Source organism: Prionailurus viverrinus, chromosome C2 (genome assembly GCF_022837055.1).
Source record: "Prionailurus viverrinus isolate Anna chromosome C2, UM_Priviv_1.0, whole genome shotgun sequence".
NCBI classification, from domain to species: domain Eukaryota; kingdom Metazoa; phylum Chordata; class Mammalia; order Carnivora; family Felidae; genus Prionailurus; species Prionailurus viverrinus.
The window spans coordinates 83,092,124-83,112,640 of NC_062569.1; the positions used below are offsets into that span (position 1 = coordinate 83,092,124).

Below are 20,517 nucleotides of genomic sequence, written 5' to 3' on the forward strand. Positions count from 1 at the left end.
CAAAGACAAACCAAAGCGTAGATAGGCTGACATGTAGTTTGCATATTAAAGACCTCTTCTTTCAGTGTTTTCCTTGTGTATGTGTCTGTGTGTTTCTCTGGGTCAGGAACATATTTTTGAAGATGACAGCTTGCAATGGAATGGTAGGGCTAATGCATGAATATCTATATAAGAGACACAGCACATAAATTAAAATATTATTTTCTAGATAATATATTATTTTCTAGATAAGCTTGTCAAATGAGTTAGAAAGATAACATGACAATATCAATAACATTTTAAATTCTTAAGAAATAATTATGAAAGCTCATTTCCAGAGAATGCATATTAATTTCAATTAAAGTATAGTATGTCCCTAAAAAAGCCTACAGGTCAATGACACATTAAGAGAATTTTACAGAAGAAGGTAACTCAAGGACTTGATACCCACCCAGGTGTCATTCACAGGCCAAAGTAAGCAAAAAGGCATTCTCAGGTCCTCAAAGCCTCAGAATTGTTACCAGCTTAAGAGCTTTTGAGAGTGTGCACAAGAATGTTGCAAGCTGACTCAGAGAAGAAAAGTTTGAATAGAAATTTGAAGAGATGCGTAATTGATTATTGAAATAAGTAGGCCAAAATTTAAAATTACAGAATGAAAAAAAATGAAATCAGTGAGAAGCTAAGTAACGATTCTTAAAGTCTAATTAATGTAATTATTGGGGGTATTGATAATTAAATTAATGGAGACTAAAGAGAAGAGAGAAAGTTCAAAATGGAGCAAAACCGTGTGTCTTCTATAAGGGCACCTACTCCTTAAGACAAAGAACTGCCAGCAGAATGATCATTTCTGAAACCTCACCCCAGTTTAAGTGAGATGAGAAGATGAAGGGCATTGTGGTTAATCCCCCCAAACAGATTGATCTGATCACACAAGATAATCACACAAAGTAGATGATTTGTGGTTAATCACTGAATGGGAGTTTTGTCATACATCTGGAAAATTCTGAGTATGTTATATTTCTCAAAGACTTAATCAGATTAGAATTATTTTTATGAGTCTATCAGCAAACTTCCATCTTAATTTGAATCATAGAGATGAAAATGCCTAGGTGTTCTGATAAAAATAAACCTGAATTAAAAAAAAATTATGAGATTGTTAAAAAAGCTAATGCAGAGGAGCACATGGGTGGCTCAGTTGGTTAAAGGTCTGACTCTTGATTTCAGCTCAGGCCATGATCTCATGGTTAGTGAGTTTGAGCCTTGCATAGAGCTCTGTACTAACAATGTGGAGCTTGCTTGGGATTCTCTCTCTCCTTCTCTCTGCATCTCCCCGACTTGAGCTTTCCCTCTTTCTCTCTCTCTCTCTAAAAATAAATAAGTAAACATTTTTTAAAGCGAATGCAATCTTAATTTAATACTGTTACCATGATGAGAATGAGGGAGCATCTCTGGACCAGTTACATCGAGAATATCATGTTCAATTATGCACTCCAAGTTACTAGAATTTGCTCTGAGTAAACAGAATGGCAAATAAAACATTTAAAATACCTGAAGATATTTCATATGAGTAGAGACCCTTGAAGATTGGGAAAGAAATGACAATGATCTTGAAATATCTGTATGACTTTTCTATAGGTGAAGGATTAAATTGACATTGACTAGTCCTAGGGAGTGAAATATGAAACAATGGGTAGGAGCAAGAACAAGTTACTTCATATAAAGTAGAAATTTATAAAACCAGTACTGCTGCCATGTATAATAGGCTGCTTTGGGAGATTAATACATTTCGTCATTCGTTCAAATATATGCTATAATCTAGAGAAAAGACTCAAGAATGGTATGTATGTCCATCCCAGATGACTTTGAAATCCCAAGTAGCCCTGAGTTGAAGACTTAAAATAACTGTTGGGTGATATTTTGTAATGGTCTAATTGTTACAGGTTTTTTCTTCTTTTTTTATGGTTATGAAAAAGTAGATACGATATATACCTTTGATTTAAAGTAGCCAAGATGCATTTTCTAGTCCTCTTTGTAATGCTCATTTAAAAGCACTGATAGATATATACTACGTTGTTGTCAAATGTACCACAGTGGTTTGTATCTTCTTAAGTGACCCTCACAGTGCCTTTGCATAGCAGGCATTTAATCATGTTTAGGGAATTGAATCTATAATGCCTTTATTTCCTCCCCCCCACACACACACACACCGTGGTTTATGGCAGTAACTTTAATCCACTAATATTTGCAAAATTTTTCTAAACCAGGTTTTAGAAAATCCAATGAGATGTGGGAGGAAATACAGTCATTAACAAGTAATGGAAATTTGTTGTTATTTGCTACTCCATATTCATTTCCATTTCTTCTTGATAAATGGACCCTGAATTCCACTCAAATATTCATCCCTCATCTATGCAGACCTGTATCTTCTTGGGGAAAATACATCCAACAGATACATCCAAGAAAAGGGTCAGGTTGACTTAAACTAGTCAATTCATATCAAATTTCTGGCTTCAGTGGTTCATCCAAGTATGGATACATTACCCAATTTGGGCCAATGAGATTTTAGAAAATATTTTTGTTTTTTTGGTGGGGAGGGAGGTAGACTGTAAGAGACAGCACTTGATATAAATATGTGGCATCTGCAACTTGTGAAAGAATACCTTACTTGAAGAGGGACATATCACAGGTGGAGGTGGGCGGAGCTGAAAGCTGCAGACAAATTTAGCCTCAGGCAGTGATGCTGTGAACCTGGAGAATTGCCATTTTGGTTTGGGGATTCTGTTACAAGCAACCACAAGCATCCTAACAGATACGGAGGCTAAAACAAATCCAAAGAGCGCCTTGACAAAACTTTGAATAACTTTTCATTTTTATTGGTATTAACTCAGTTTCCCCCCACCTCCTCATTTGAACCCTCCTTCATTGTTTCATTTGTATTTCCCAATAAGTCGTGATTTTCATGTCTCCACAACTTTTCTTCAAATTATTTCCTCTACTTGAGGGGCCCCTTGTCATCTCTCTTTTATTACTCAGTAGATACCTTTTTTCTTTTCAATCCCTGTCTTCCCTGCAGGCCTCACTGTTGCATTATCAGTTGTATATAAAAGTTTAGTCACATACCTATTGTAACACTTACTTTCAAGTATTTACATTATTTATTTATGTGTCTGCCTTTCTTGGATTTTTTTGAGACTAAAATTTAGGCTATAATCCTTAAACTCAACCAAATTTCTAGCTAGGAAATTATGAATCAATGAATAAATGAATGTGCTATAGTTCTTAACCCTGAAAAAGTAAAACATTAAGTTTACCACCAGTAACTTCATATTGAGCAAGTAATTTTTGCTTTGGCTATGATGTTCAATAAAAAAGCTGATTTATTATGATTCTAATTTTGATTTTTTTTTAAAATAAGGCATAGCACCTTTTCAGTGACAGATTATAAGATAAACACATTGACTTCCCAAAGAAGTTTAATATTAAAAAAAAATTGCAAGTATTTTGTCTACATGCATGAGCATCTCAAGATTTTAATTGCTTTTTACTTCAGGAAGGTTGTGATATATAAACATTTTACAAATCTGATCTCAAAAAACAATTATTTGAATAATCTGTGCTTTAATGCAAAAATGAAACATTAATTTGTTCAATTTTCTCATACAACATGTTTATTAAACATTTCAGTGTCAATAATTTTTTAAAATTGTAACATTTAATCTTATAATGGAGCTAATACCAATTCTATTCATAGGAGTGTATTTTGGACTTTTAAACAACTTTAAGTAAAATGAATGCCACTGTCTTTAAGTTGTGCTTGGAGCAAAGACAAAGAAACATTAATTCTTTCCAACTAATAAAACATCTAGTGATGTAATTTTTATTATGAAATTATTTTAAAGCTATTGTATGTTAAATACATTTTGCTTCTGTTACTGAAGCTTAATATATCATCTCTGAATATTAATAATTTTCACTTAATTTAGATTTTAAATATTGAATTTTTAACTTGGGCTGCAAGGAAAAATCCTGAAAAATAAAGATTTGCATTTAGCATCTTTTTCCTGCCCTCAAACATAACTTTTCAATCTGATATGATTTATCATGGAATCTGGATCAGGAAGTATAGCTTTTTAAGATAACTTTTCAAAACAAAATACTTCTACATCAAAGAAGAATTCAGAATCACTTAAGTCTGAAGGAGCATGTGCTTTGAAAATTATTTCCATCTGTTCCTTTTTTTATTATAAAGTGGCAATTTATATTACCATTAGAAATATACATTTGTATATAAAGTTTTGCATTCAAACCTCTTTATTTTTTGATTAGCTATGACTAAAGAACACAAGTCAAATAAAAACTCTATATATCCTTATTTCAGAAGCATATGTATATATACACATATATATTTGTAGAACAATCCACTGTTTTAAATGTGACTCTGAGTTAAAAAATGCTATTTACAATTTTATGACAGAGACATAATCTCAGCCTTTTATGATATTAAAATGAGCAGGGGATTTTTATGTTTGAGTGTGTTTCACCTTGTGCAGATGAAATTAAGTAACATCATGGGAAACCTTCTCAGAGCAAGGCCTTGTAGACTAAGCCATGAAGGTAGAATAGTAGATTTGCTATTTCTGGGTCCATGTTTAAAAAAATTACTGTTGATGTAGCTAAGTTTCTTTGTCAAGAAATCAGTGGTCCCAAATTAGGACCTTCAAATTTCCAATACATAATAAGTCATTCTTCATTCTTTACTTCTGTCTTAATATTCTCATCTCTTGCTAGTGGCACCACAGGACAATCATCCATACATATAATACCTATCTACAGCAGTGTCATTTCTTAAATTGAAGAATCCTTCTAAAAAGCTACCTGGATTAAAATGAGGCCCATAAAGCATCACAATTTACATCAAATTGATGTCTCTTTATTGTGCCAATCCATAGTGGCTAAAAATGTGCTATGAAATTCATATGTAAAATTCAAAACCCAAACTATTACTGTGATCAAGTACAGGATGGCTTTCTGTCCTCCAGTTTCTTGAAGCACAAGTCTCTGAATTAGCAAATGGAACGTCAGCACCATTTTGTTTCCATACCTCAAACTTCTAGCTTAAAAATCAAGTAAAGTATATTGACCAAAGAACTGTTTTGAGATTCTCAAAAGTATTGTTTTCATTCTTAAGCCCATTGATTTTGAAGCATGTTACAATGAGGACTCTTGGAATAAACACATCTTAACTTATATGTACATAGTCAATTACAAAGCTTTACTGAAAGTTATATTTTTCCTGAGAATATCCCAATGGATGAAAAAAAAGAGTTTATTTGACTTATAGAAACTTAAGAGATGAATGAATTGAGACCCAGAAATTTAAACGATAAAAATCAAAGAATTATTTTACTTGGAAGAAGCCTGGAAAACAAACTATTTAAACTGGCTCATATTTTTGGAAGAAATAGGATAATTATATGTTTGTATTTGGTAATTAAAAAAAAACTAAGACCGCGAATACTGATTTTTTCTATTAAAGGTTTTATGTACCTAAAACGTAAGCAGCAGTTAAGCAAACGTTCACCCTATGCTCTCAACTACAGGTTTTGTCAAGTTAATATGTAAAAGAAAGGTGAGCTTTCCAGTTAATTCTTCAAAGTTAATTGTAAATAAGGCAAAGCTAATTTCTGAACAGTTACTGTGGTCAACATTTGCTTAAATGATATGAAAAAAAAAAATATAGAAACCAGGTGGTTGGACTCCTGCTTCTTAACTGCTATGAGGAAGAAGACAAATATGAATCTAGATGATAAATCATGGGCAGCCATTGAAAATAGAGGGAGGATTTGTGTTGCAGTTCATATCGCCATCATATTTTTTCTTAATATTTTCTTAATATTTTTTCTTAATATTTAACCAGACTAAATATATTGTAATGAAACCATCAGTGTAATTTATAACACTTTGTGAAACTGTCAATTGTGTTACTGAGTTTGTGGGGTGTGTGTGTGTGTGTGTGTGTGTATCACCATAAAAGCTCAAGTAATTTCATGCTAAATGAGCCTGTGACCCATTTTGTAGAAGACTCTTTTTGAATTTTTTCAAAGAAAACAAGGCTTTGTGCTTGGGGTTTGTTTGGTCCTAGAAGTGACAGGTGTGTTTAAAAGCAAGTTGAATCAAGAGTGACAAGGAGAAATACAACCAGATTTGTAAGTTTTTTACAAGTGTGTTCTTTTCCTAGAAGAGCAACATTCTTTTTTTTTTTAATTTAAATGTCTTTATTTGTTACTTTCAAAATATTTTGTTAAACAAATATCTTTTGCAAAGGTGTGTTCAAAATCCTTGCCGAGGTGCCTAGATGCATAACTTTTATTCTTTACAACCGATAAGGCAAATTCCTCCATTTCATTTGCTGCTAACCTCCTGATAACATAAATTAAGTACTTGGTGAAGGACACAAACCACTATTAAAGAATAATGATTGTGTAGAGTGAGGGGGAACTACATTGACTTTGAAAGAATACAGCAACCAATGGCAAGGTCATTTAAGTGAAGGCCTAGAGCTTCTGCAAAGTGTATATATTTTAGGGAATCATATTTGGAACAATACATGCTGGACAGTAGAGCTATAGGAGAAGTAACATGCTACGTCTTCTCATTGATAATATCCATAATTCTGCATACATTTTTAACATTCTGTTTTGTTTGAATTTGGATGTCTCTACACCATCCTGATTTGTAGGACTATGTAGATCTATTTTTTTTCCAAGGTGATCATATAATGTTTATTTCTTCCCTAATATTTTTCTAATACTTTAGTATTGCCTAGTCCTTACACTGAGTTCTTTTTTTTTTTTCTTTTTGAGTGCTTTAAGCTCACACAGCCCTGTGTGTTGGAACCGTAACTGTTAATTCCATATTGTTTCTCTATGCCCCTTGAAAACTCAGTGTATCAAGTTCCTTTCTGTGTTCTAGGAGACAGATTTATTGTCAACTAGACTTATTAACAAGGATATACAGCAACAAGCAAACCACTGGCTTCATAAGATATTAGGTTAGGAATTTCACAGCCATGCCTCCCAATTTCTTGGTGAAGTTTGGAAAATATTACATACATAAAACTCTAGTAAGTTTCAAAGGCAACTACAATTTGCTTTGACCAATTTCCTAAAACTTATTTCCTCATGCAAAACTCCTTTTCTTTCTTTCCTGCTGCAAGAGATGGTACAAAACTCTCTAATACAGCTAGACATGCACCTCTACTCTCAAATGTGTGTACAATGTAAACAATCAGACCAAATGATAAGAGCATATAACTTATTCATCACTGCCCAGGCATGGCAATGACACAGAATTCCCAAAAGTTATTTCAGCCTTAGAACACATTTTATTTTTCTAAGTGACTAAAAAAAAAAAAAAATGAGATCCTAGACTAATCCCTTTGATAAAAATATGATAATCTCCTAGGTGAATCTGAAATTCTTTTTCTGAAGGAATGATATCAGCTAATACCATTAAGTTCAACAGAAGTCTATCCTTTGCATGAAACAATCTTAAGTAACAACTTCAAGAATAAAATTTTAAACTTTTAAATGATTCCTGGCTTATACCATACAGGTGTTAGAAGAATCTATAATTTGTACATGTTCAATATCATGGTAAAAAAAATCCTGGAAACAGTATGTAATTATGTGTCAATTCCAGATGCCCAAAGAAAATTCAAATTCAAAACACAGCACACATCACAGCATTATCCAAAGTTTAAGTTATTTAGGGTATTACATTGATTTCTAAGTTAAATTCTCCAAAACCCTTGTCTTTAAGTTAATAACTTTATTTCACATTTATTATAGCTATGTCTTCATTATAATTGGCCTTTTATTAATAACAACACAATGTTGTGGCGTTTTGATTTATTTTTTCCCTTGATTTTATGTGTGCTAATATTTTGTGCATGTGCATTTTCTACCAAACTGCAACAGGCAAGCTTTGGTTCAATTTCTTTGTCCTACACAAAGGAAGATTTTGAGTGCAGAATCTTAGTCACTAGGTCCTGGGTTGCCATTTTATTTTCCTCTCCTTGGGTGGATTTATTGGAAGGAAATGGGTAAAGGGGAGGGGATAAAGGGAAGGGATGAGAGAGGGACAAAGGGAAGAGTTCTCAGCTATGTTGAATCTTGATTCACGACTTTGCCTCCATTCATGGTTGGTGTTCCAGAACTTTTCCTCGAACGTCCTTGTTTTTCTCCAATTTCATGTAGCGATGGCTCTCTGTACATACACACTGAAAAGCAAAATTACATCAATTACTTATTACAATAGTAGACATCAATTTGGATTCCATAAACATCTCAAATTTAATTTCACAATATTCTTCACTCTCACCACGAGCTCTTCTCTCCTGTGTAAAAACTAGTTTTAACTGGATAACATATTTAGTGGATATAAATGACCCTCTACTAGTTTTATCGGTCATAACCTTTTAAGTCTTCTTGAACTGTGGACATAGAGTGGTTTCTGCTCTCTTACAGATAAGGCTTGAGTCTTACCTGTCTGCTAACCTATATAACAGGATTTTCATCTAGCGTTAGAGGAGACATTGCGAGCATAACATTAAAAGGATAGAAATAGATATTTTCTTAGTCCTTAGTCTGCAATCTAGTTCACACAGGAAAAAAAAATCCTTATATACATGCTCCTAATCTTTACCTTACTACAAGAAATATGACATTGTTATATCAAATTGAAATATTTTGCACCAATTTTCAGGGCACCCTACATAAGAGGTGATAATAGGAGGGAAGGCAGAGAAATAAATCAACAACGCCATTTTCCCAATTGCTTCAAGTTTGAATATGCAACTGTGAAATTTTAGTTCACATCTACGTAAGACAGTTTCTCTCTCCTCTATTGTTTTGTCTGGCTCCAAAGGTTAGTCATCTGTGAATTATCATGGCTGTTGCTAGATTATTGCATAAAAAGAATATTTTTTTTCAATGCATAAGAATTCAGTTCTTATTCTTGTAAGACAGGATCTATCAGCATAAGGAATACATTAAAACATTCATTATATTGTTGTGAAATAGACATATGTGACTATATACAAGCACATGAAGTATTTCATTCAAATATCGGGAATTATTTTTATCCTTGATTTAGGAACAAAGAGTTAAGTCCCTCCATCCATTAAACCATCGCTGCAATGCTTTGGTAATCTGAATATTATTACCAATCAAATAGCTTCCTCCCTTGGGTTTTGCCATGATGCAGGAGAGCTGAGCATGGTTATGACTGACTGGATGTCATGCAGTGATTAAGGGCACAAATTTGAAAGGGAAGCAAAAATAATATAAAAACAAGGAGGGGGACGAAACATAAGAGACTCTTAAATATGGAGAACAAACAGAGGGTTACTGGAGGGGTTGTGGGAGGGGGGATGGGCTAAACATGTAAGGGGCATCAAGGAATCTACCCCTGAAATCATTGTTGCACTATATGCTAACTAACTTGGATGTAAATTAAAAAAATAAAGTTAAATAAAATTAAAAAAAAAAGAGAGCACCAATTTGGGAGCCACACTACCTGGGTCCATGTCCCTACTCAGTCACTTGCCAGCTCTGTTAACTTGGACACATTTTCATCACCGAAAAACTGAATTTTTATGAGGATTAAATGTCGGGAATATAGGAAGTGTCCAAAGATGTTTAAGAGAATGAAGGAGCTGATCTCTTCATGAAAATATTGAATAACAGATTTCAGAGAACACAGTGATAATTTTTTTTTTGGCTAAAGGTATTCTAAATTCAAAACTAGATTAAGAGAGTTAAGACATAATAAATGGTCTCATTACACTAGTTCAGTGAAGAGGAGACAGGTTTTTTCGCAACATCTCAGTGGTAGAGCTCCTTAAACAATAACGCGCTTTTGAAACATTCAAGGATATTGTCAAAATGGAGATTTTGATACACGTTTTTGTGGACTTGAGATTCTACATGTTTTAAAATTTATTTTGAGAGAAAGAGAGAGCACAAGCAGGGGAGGGGCAGAGAGAGAATCCCAAGCAGGCTCCATGCTTTTAGCACGGAGCCTCATGCGGGGCCCAAACCAGAGAACCATGAGATATGACCCGAGCCGTAACCAAGAGTCAGACGCTTAACTGACTGAGCCACCCAGGTGCCCCTCTACATTTTTAATAAGCTCCCAGATGATGCTGATCTTGGCAAACTGAACCTCACTTCAGGTAGTACAAAAGGGATATATAAACTATTTTTGCTAAATATATCATGCAAAATTATTACATATATATTTTTTACATACATATTTTAAATGAGATTTTAAAGTATTTCAATTATTGTACTAAATGGCTTCCCCAACATCCCAAAAGACCTCTGGCTTACGTAGCAAAGTTGCACAGAGTAAGTGAATTCAGAAATAATTCTGTAATTTTCAGATGATGCCATTAGATAATTTAAGTTTCTACTTTCTTTTCCAAAAGACAGAAGATCCATGTGGAAGATCCTATTGAAATCTTGTAATTCCTCAAGTCTAATGTCTCTTACCTATATTTCTGTTACAGAGAAAGTGTTAAAATCTCCAAAATTAAAGCATACATTTATATATGCAAGTATAGATATTTGCACAGGGAAGTAAGTGCACAGGGAACTCAGAAGTAGTGAAGTGATTCCATCAGAAAGCTATTCATATGATGCCATAAACACAGCTTTTCCTACTTTGCCAATGAGTCAACTATAAAAACCAGTACATCCCCAGGACTGACTACAAGCTGCTAAATCAGAGTCTGAAAGAATGACAAAAATTATCTTTTAAAAAATATACATAATCAATATATTTTGACCTGCAAATTTCTTTTTTATTTCTTTGAATTTTTTTTAATGTTTTATTTTTGAGAGAGAGACAGAGTGTGAGAGGGGGAGGGGTAGAGAAAGAGGGAGACACAGAATCTGAAGCAGTCTCCAGGCTCTGAGCTGTCAGCACAGCCAGACACGGGGCCCAAACCCACAAACCGTGAGATCATGACCTGAGCCCAAGTCGGACGCTTAACCAAATGAGCCGCCCAGGCGTCTCTGACCTGCAAATTTCTTAAACTCCCAACTTAAAGGTACATGAAGGATGTTACTTCTGATTTAAAAAAGAATACATTTTTAAAAATAATTTTATAGCTAAATTTCTTATTTTACTACTTAGTTTTTAGTTTCCTTATGTTATTATGTTCTAGATTCTTCCCAGGGCATTTGTTTTTACTTTTTATCTTTTTCTTTTTCTTTTGCTTTTTTTTCTTTTTCTTTTCTTTTTTTGCTATTTCTCACTAATACATAAAATACTTCAGTTATGACAATGTGAAATGTTGCCATTACAATTACCACTGTAGACAACTTTCCCAATAACTAAACCCTGCTGGCCATCCTGGTATCAAGTCCTTAAAGAGGTTTTTTAAAATTGGCATCTGAAAATTTTCAGTGTTTCAAAAAGAACAAAACTCACTAGTACCATAGCAGAGCATGTAAGTTGCTCTTCTTCCAGGCCTACTCACTAACTTTCCAGTATTTTCATTAAATGGAAAAATAAAATTCTGGGTTTTGAAAAAACTAGTCCATATATCTTAGTTGGAAAATGAAGAGTAAATAGTGGGTTTCTCAGTTTTCTGAAAATCCCCCTTCAATTAGTCAAATAAATATTTGAATTTCTGTATTTCTGTTTAAAGAAATAATTGTTTCTTTAAAGAAAACAAACTTGAGTCAATCAAGGAATTACAAGCGAGTATAAACAAAGAGAGCAAAAACTTTGTCAAACAAGATTAGTTTCTTGGGCTTTCATTTTCATTATTATTGATAGACTCTGGGATGTCTGTAATACTGTCTAACTCAAGAAGCTGACAAATCAAGGGGTACAAATCTCAATCAAATTTTGAATGAAAATGTAGTTAAAAGAACACGATCCAATTAGAAAGCAAAGAAAGGACAAAACATTTCTCCCCAGTAATATAGCTCCCTTGGGTAGTTGTATCAACACTCCATAACTGTACTATTCTAAATGGCACACAATTAAAAGATGACACAGAATACAAGAAGAGAACAGAAGGTATAACTGTTCTATAAAGTGCATTAGATGTGCAAAATGTAAAACCCATCACATTGATGTACAACGTAACCACAATGGTAATCTTGTAAATAAACTTTTAATCCTTTAAATGAATCTATTATTCAAGATTTTTCAAAGCCATTTTAAATTGACTAACTCATTTGATAATCATATTAACCTTATGAATAAAGTGAGAAATTCTTATCCACATTTTTAAATATAAAGGAAACTAAGCAACTTTCCTAAAGTCAGATGGTGAGTAGCAGCAAAGCCAGGATGAGAATGTAAGGCTTCAAAATCCTAATCAAGAGTTCTTAACAAAAGCAGAAGAGCAATTCATCAAAAAATGCAACAAAAGATTATCTTATATCAGACAACGTTTAAATTATATCCATATATTAATTGAGATCCAAGTTGGCCTTACCTCTACTAAATATTCTTAATGTCATCCAAAAAAGGTTAATGAAAACAAATGCCACTATAGGATGAATCCTATGTAATAGGATGGCTATTATCAAAAATGAAGACAAAAACAAAATAACCAGTGTTGGTGAGTATGTGAAGAAACTGAAAACACTGTACATTTCTGGTAGAGATGTAAAATGTAAAGCCACTATGGAAAATGATATGATGATTCCTCAAAAAATTAAACGTAGAGTTATCATATGATCCAGAAATTCCACCTCTCAATATACCCAAAATAAATGAAAACAGGGATGTGAACAGGTATTTGCACACTGAGTTCAGAGTAGTATTATTTACAATAGTCAAAAGGCAGGAGTAACCAAAATATCTATCAATGGATGAATGATAAAATGTAGTACATACATACCATACAATATTGTTTAACCTTAAAAAGGAAGGAAATTTGACACAAGAATGGATGAATCTTGAGGACATTATGCTAAGTGAAGTAAACTAGACACAAAAGGACAAATATTTTATGATTCCATTAACATAGGATAGCTAAAGTAGTCATAGAGACAGGAAGGAGAATAGTGGTTTCCTGGAGCTGGGGGAAGGGAGAATGGTAACATGTACAAGTACAATGTGAATTACTTAATGGCTCTGAAATGTACACTTACTTTGGCTAAAATGGTAAATTTTATGTTGTGTCTATTTAACACAATTAATAATTATACATACTTAAAAAAATCACATACACACACACACACACACACACACACACACACACAAATAAGGAGTGTAAGCTATACACAAAGAGATGACTATTAAAGCCAGAAATGTTCTATTTGCATAGGAAGAGTCAACAATTCCCTAATAGTCAAAAGTATTAGTTTTAGAAGCACAGCAAGACAGAGAGAACTGAGATATAACTGAGGGGTTATAGAGTTGGTAAGAGGAAAATCTGATGAGAATACCCTAGAACTGCACTGCCTAATATACTATCCATTTGGTATATGTGGTCACTCAGCATTAAATGTGTTTATTCCCAATTCAGATGTGCTGCAAGTATAAAACAAACACCAAATTTAAAGACCACACAAAAAGAATAAATATCTCAGTAGTAATGTCTTAAAGTGATTACATACTGAGTACATGATCTCTTGGATATTTTGGGTTGAATATACTATTAAAATTTACATCACATGCTTGTTTTTATTTTTCAAATGTGAATACCAGATAATTTAAATTACCCATGTAGTTCATATGATATTTCTGCTAGACATTTCTATCTTAGAAGAGTTTGTTGTTCTCTACAGGTGTCCTGACTGGAGCTAACGCTCTAAATTACTGATCTACAGGAGGACAGTGGAGAAAATTTTCTGACCCGACTGGACCCGAGATTCATATGTAGACTTGGTAGAGGCAGAGTATCTTGGATGCCTTTGGTAGGATGAACTTGGCTTAACTAATGTTGTATCACTTTCATTCAATATGGATTTTTCATTTTCTTTTCCCTCCTCCAATTCCAGTTACTCTTTTGTGAACAAATATCTAAAGATGCATTTGTTCAAGCATTGATTTGCTCATTTATTCTATAAACGTGTGCACATTTAATTTGTGCTGGGAGCTCTGCTAAATTCCTTGGCAACTGCAAGAAATGACCTCTTGATTCCTGCCCTCATGGAACTCAGGGTGTAGAAGGAGAGCACAGAAATGCACACAAATCACAGGCTGTTCAGAGCCAGGGTAGAGAGTTGAATGGAAATTAGGACATCACAATAGCTATCTGATGTTGATTTAGTCTTGATGCAGAGGAGTTAGAGATATGGCCAGGCTACTGAAGAAGAGTGAGGAAACGAAGTGCAGGTAATGTAAGAAAAAGTGACTGGTTGAAGAATGGGGTAAGATAGAGAAGTGGGAGGGTTAAACCTGGCAGGGTTAACTTGTGTCAGAATTATGGAATTCCACACTAGATTTAAACCATTATCCTGATATCTGTCAGCTTCAATTTGATAGTGAATGAAGAGTTAAAAAATATGTCTATCAAATACAGGAGTTTATAGGGAAAAATCTATTTATTCAATCTCATTATCTGGAAAAATGTCTAACTATGTTTATATGGCCTGAATACAGCCAGTCAGATTAGTCAGAAAGAATCAATCAAACTGATCTTACTGCACAGATTCTATAAGAAATGGTTGGCAGCATCTGAAACTTTCATGAGTTCTGCTATCTTGCAAACACAATTGTTAAGTTCTTAGAAATAAACCTAGCTGAGGCACCATTACATGTGAGACCTGCTGCTTATCTAACATGCACAATATCTGATATACTCCAAGTACCATAATTTTGACTGCAATTGAAAGGTGGGGTTCACTTGGTCAAGCTAACTAACATGTTAAGAAGGGTTATCCTTTTGTTTTGTGGGGAACTTAATGTAGCACTTAAGAAGACTAACCAAACAAAAAATAACAAATCAAGAGGTACTAACCCCATATATGAGCATCACATATATTTACAATAAAAAATAATTTTATATAGCTACTAGTACTAGAATTTGGAGTTCTGGTATTAATTTCCAAACATATACTCCTAAGAAATTGTGGGGAATCTTCATCTTTTTTATTAAAAAATGTGTTTTAGGTTTTTTGGGGGTTTTTTGGTGGGGGGGGGGGGTTGGGGAGGGGCCAAGAGAGAGGGAGAGAGAGAATCCCAAGCAGACTCCACGCTGTCAGCACAGAGCCCGACATGGAGCTTGAACTCATGAACCATGAGATCATGACCTGAGCTGAAACCAAGAGTTGGACGCTCAACTGAGCCATCCAGGTGCCTCTATTGTGGGAAATATTTAAGAAGCATGTCTAGGAAACCAGCTAGGTTCTGATTTTCAAATAGTTCTTTCTGCAGCTACAGAATTGTCTTCCTAAATAATCCCTGCATTATGTAAGATTAAGTTTTTCTCTTCCTGATAATCAGGTCATTATTAGTAATTGAAATGACCTCTGATCTCTTAATTTGCATTATTTCAAAGTACAATGATATTTACGGGGGAGTGCTTTTCCATCACTTTCTATTACAATAAGCTATTATTTCATTAGAAATAGATTTATTTTGCTTTAGGAAGCTCTACAATGTTTTAAACACCTCTTTGTTCTTGAATAGATTCTTCTGGTGCCCTCTGTTGTATGCATTTGGCCCACTTCAGCTACTCTTGGTGAGGAATAATTTCCCGCCTGGGAATAAAGTGAAACAAACAAACAAAAAATCCAACTCCCTGTATTTCTTGTTTTCCCAGCTCCCCAATCACAGTTCTCAGAAACTCAGATTCAGTGCCAATGCCCATTTAACCATTGGACACAAATTCTCTGATAAAGGCAACTTGAGATGTTATTATCTACCCATGTGTCATCCAAGACTCTGTGGACTACACTTGTGATACAGAGTTTATTTTCAGTGGGTATGATTTAATGGCTATCATTTGGCATGGAACTGATTTCCAACTGTGTTTCCTTCTGATTTCACTTTATACTATTTTTTCAACAGAGTCTCAATATCCAGCTATCAAGAATGTTCAGTGCCTGATGATACAATGCCTGATTAACAACACTGCTTCTGTTTCACCTGGTACTTCTGATTGGTTCTTGATCGCATTCCATGCCTTCTTTCTTCTTTAAAGCAGGATAAAAAAGAATACTTGCTCTTTTTTTTTATCCCACAGGATGTTTTTGATATACATATCATTATTCCTCTAACACATGTGGTATCATAATAGTTTTGGATAAATAGTAAAAGGACATAATGTTCTGAAAAGGGAAGCATATCTGTTTCATTCTTTAGCACTCTTCATTTCAGTTTTCTTTCTCTTTTCCCTCCATTTTGATATATGTTTCGATTTTTTTCTTTTCTTCCCCTCCCCACCACCCTTCTCCTGTCTCTTCTCCTTCTTTTGGGTGTCTCCTTTTATTCATGTTTTGACTTTTCTTGATCCACAGTACACTGAAGCAGAAGGATTCACTGTAGCTTTCAGAGTAAAAATGAGGTAGAGGGATTTGGTGAGAGAATATTCTTCCTCATGTGCAGACACGAGGACACACAAAGTTTCTAATAGCAGAGCCCATATCATGCATTACTTTAAGACACAGAAATCACTATAAATTCCCATTTCAATTTATTAATGTGAACAGATCACACCTGTATGATGTCACGTTGTGACTTGGCCTGGTGAAGTCTGTCATTTTGACAGCCACCTGAGATACACTGGCTATATTTCTGTAGAAAGCCACGCAGTCCTGCTATCATAAATAAGATGCTACACTTGGTCATAACAAGACCATAAGCTACCAACTTTAGAATACTACATAATATTTGTTTTATTAATTTCTTTTTTGCTTTACTTTTAAATGCAAGATTATACTGTTAGAAAGGAGAGAGATCTAATATATATCACTGAGCATTGAAATCTTGTCAAAAATAAAACACATCTCCTCTTTATAAGATTAGGTACAGGATTTCCAGGACATGGTTTCCAATTACTATTCTTCTATTATATTCTTTTCATGGGTACCTTTGTTGCAAATGCAGTTATCAGAAATATGCAAGCGTTCTTTGCCACTTTACTAGCTCAGATTCCCTGTTTGTAATTTTTAACATTCAAGAGTCACATTTATATCAATTACAAACTTTTCTTGGGAAACAAACCAAAATAATGCCTTTCTTAAAAGTATGAAAAAAGTGGAATCTCAAAAGTTGCCATTATTTATAAATCAGACAACTGTAATAAACCAGATGCAGTTACCATCCAGTGGGTCCTCTCCTCCTAAGCAGTGTCCTCACAACCATAGCTAATATTAATTGAGTACTTAATATTATATCTTAATATAATATTAAGATATACTTAATATTCTATCTTAATATTATAAGTATAATGTTAAGTATAAGATATACTTAATATATATCTGCACCTTATATACACTATGATTATTTTTAAACACCCAAAAGAGAGATACTTTCATTGGTTAGCTTTGCAACTGAGGAAACTAGAGAACAGAAAGGGTAGTTTGCTGGAAGTATTGCAGGACACCATAGGGCAGAATCAGCATTAAAACTCGTGTGTGATTAGCTCTAGGGTTCCTGCTTTAGGCTTACAATCAGATAGTTCAATATGTCTGAGAAAAAACAAACACATAAATCTTTCTTGACTGGTCTCAAGTCAAAATCTTGATCCCAGTCCTCATGGGGGTGCTCAGCACTTCCTGGAACCCTACCGCATTTCTCTTGCCAATTTCCTCTCCCATTCTTCCCACGGGATGTTACATCCCTTCACTTAACTCCTCAAACTCTCCTCAGACTCAGGCAATAGGCCTGTCTTCTTTCTTTTCTTGACTTTCTCTCTCCTTCCTCTCCCTCTCTCTCCTTCACGTTTCCCTTCCTTCCTCCTTTTTTTTATCAGTAAACCACCTTGTTTTGTATTTCACGTAGAAAGAAGAAGAGGAAGCGTTTGATTTCCACCATGAAAACGACCCACCTGCATATATCTGCTCACACGTGTTCTGGCTCCCTGCTTGTTACAGAGCTTGAACCCTCTCTGCACCTGTCTAAAGTTGGCCCTCCACTTGCCACTTCCATGCTGGAGCCCACTCCCTTTGGTCAGTATAATTCAGTGACCATCTCTCCTCTAATGCCCAAAGTCACTTCTCCCCACATGTTCCCATCAATCTATAAATATGGTGTAATAGCTCTAAGCAAACAAGCCAATAAACCCCACTGTAACTCGCATATTTCTCTTCAGCTACTGCTTCCTATTTCTCTGCTCCTCTTTTACAGCAGAGCTCCTCCAAAGTGTGACTTAATATTACTTTCTTCTTTTCTTTACCTCCTGTGATAACTTGAATCCACTCTAATTAGGCTTATTCTGCTACACCACTGAAATCACTTGCCAAGTCACTGTTGCCTGTATGTTATACACCCATTGGTCAAGCCTCCAGCAGCTTATGGGATCCTCTGGCAGTCTTTGATAGATAACAGCTGTGGTCATAGTTTTGCCTCTTTCTAACTATACGAACCTGGGTTAGCTAGTTAACCTCTGTTAAACTCAGTTTCCTCATGTTTAAAATTGGGATGATAATCTTAACCTTCATACTCTCAAAGTGTTAGTGACTATCAATTGATACTCAATTGATCAATACACGATTGATCATTTGTGGTTAGGGAAGCCTGCTGAAAATAACAACGAGCCACACAAATGGCATATAAGGCAGTACAGCTGCTACTAATTATTACTTATATTACTGCTGGATTCCTGAAAATTATTTATAAAGTGAGAGTTGTTGTAATTATGGAGAGAACTAGGTGGAAATCTTTGAGGGTCAGTATGGTTCTATAAGGGAGATTGGAAAACCTGTGTGGAAGGCAATTGTAGTTGCTGACAAATTATTTCCAAATGGAAGCAATACAACTCCAGTTTCTGATAAAGTTCACAAATGACACTCTATAAAGAACCCCCATCCTACATCAGTTTCTATCAAAGAAGGATGAAATATGACTAATCTTCTTATTACTACCAATTTAATTGAATTTTCCTTGGCCCTCTGTAATTTCTAAGAAGTGGAAAGGTTAGATTGCTCTGTCAGTTAATGTACCATTAAAGATATTTAATTGTCTTAATAGCAGATCATGGAAGGGTGTGAGCAATTAACATGAAGCAATTTCACACCTTAATTAACGTCACATGGGATCCCTTTGGAACTGGAGAAGAATTCTAAGCGCTGGTTCAGAAGCGATGTATTGCCAAAGGAACTCACCCAGCACACTGTAAATATTTATTATAAAGACTTAAGAGACATTGTGAACACAAAGATCTATATCTTCATGTGTAAAGAGATCAGAAGCAACATTTGTGTGCAGGAGAGAGATAGATATGGAAGAAGAATGTGTCAGGGAGAGGCAGGAGGGTTTTATTAAAGACTAAATTCAAAGCCAGGAAAATGCTGCTTTGAAGAAGTCATACTGGTTTGGGGGAAGAATGTGTCACAGGCTGGCAGGGATCCAAAACTCAAAAGGTGGAGAGAGAGAGAGAGAGAGAGAGAGAGAGAGAAATTACAGCTATTGTCTTTGCTATAATTAAAACAATCAGGGGCATCAGCGGTACCCTTTGCTCCTCCATCTTTCTTTGTCTTTTAGTATGGTTGGGTCTAAAAGAGGATTTTGGAAAACACAGCAGTTTTCTTTCCAGGCAATTGAAATAAAAATGTCAAAATCATTTTGCTATTAGTATTCTCCCAATTAGAGGTCTAAAGCATTAGGACCCCTGATTTGTTCAGTTCTTTGGTACCCCATTATAGAGTTCTTGAAGAGATTATTTTCCCTCCAAATTTCAACTTTCACTGTCTCTAATCCCTTTATGAATACCACATCTCACAGCATTTACCCAGTACATAACCCAATAACACTATGTCCAGTTTCTGAGAGAAAATGAAAAAGACACTTTGCATTGATCTGACAGATTTGGGATATCCAGCTTTCTTACAATGTCTAATCTTCATATTATTCCTGTGAAACAGATGGCATTTATAATCAACTTCATCTTCAGAGATCACTGAGGTTTAAGAGGGCAAATCATTTTCTCAAAATTTCTTAGAAAATCATTGGCAAAATTTTGATCAGAAGAATTAGACATTTATTCTTGATTAATTGATTTCTACTAGGTTATTTTTTTCTCAGTGTTGACATAGTGCGATAATTGGTGTTACCTCTAACTTACTCTGTATACTAATTTAACTCAGCACTAAAATACAGCCATCTTTAAAAATTTTTTTTAATGTTTTTTTATTTATTTTTGAGACAGAGAGAGACAGAGCAGGAACGGGGGAGGGGCAGAGAGAGAGGGAGACACAGAATTGGAAGCAGGCTCCAGGCTCTGAGCCATCCACCCAGAGCCCGACGCGGAGCTCGAACTCACAGACCTCGAGATCGTGACCTGAGCCGAAGTCGGACGCTTAACCGGCTGAGCCACCCAGGCGCCCCATTACAGCCATC

The 20,517-nt window shown here is 34.8% G+C and overlaps 1 protein-coding gene across 4 annotated transcripts in view; it reads right to left on the reverse strand.

Annotated features, from left to right (window-relative positions):
• Window positions 1–6,312: 6,312 nt before the first annotated feature.
• FGF12 (fibroblast growth factor 12) overlaps window positions 6,313–20,517 on the reverse strand; it is a 580,425-nt gene continuing 566,220 nt past the window's right edge. For all 4 annotated transcript variants that reach the window (XM_047875356.1, XM_047875354.1, XM_047875353.1 and 1 more), the window contains one exon: window positions 6,313–8,260. In XM_047875356.1, coding sequence (XP_047731312.1) covers window positions 8,142–8,260 — 119 coding nt within the window. In that variant the 3' untranslated portion in view covers window positions 6,313–8,141. The remainder of the gene's footprint in view (window positions 8,261–20,517) is intronic.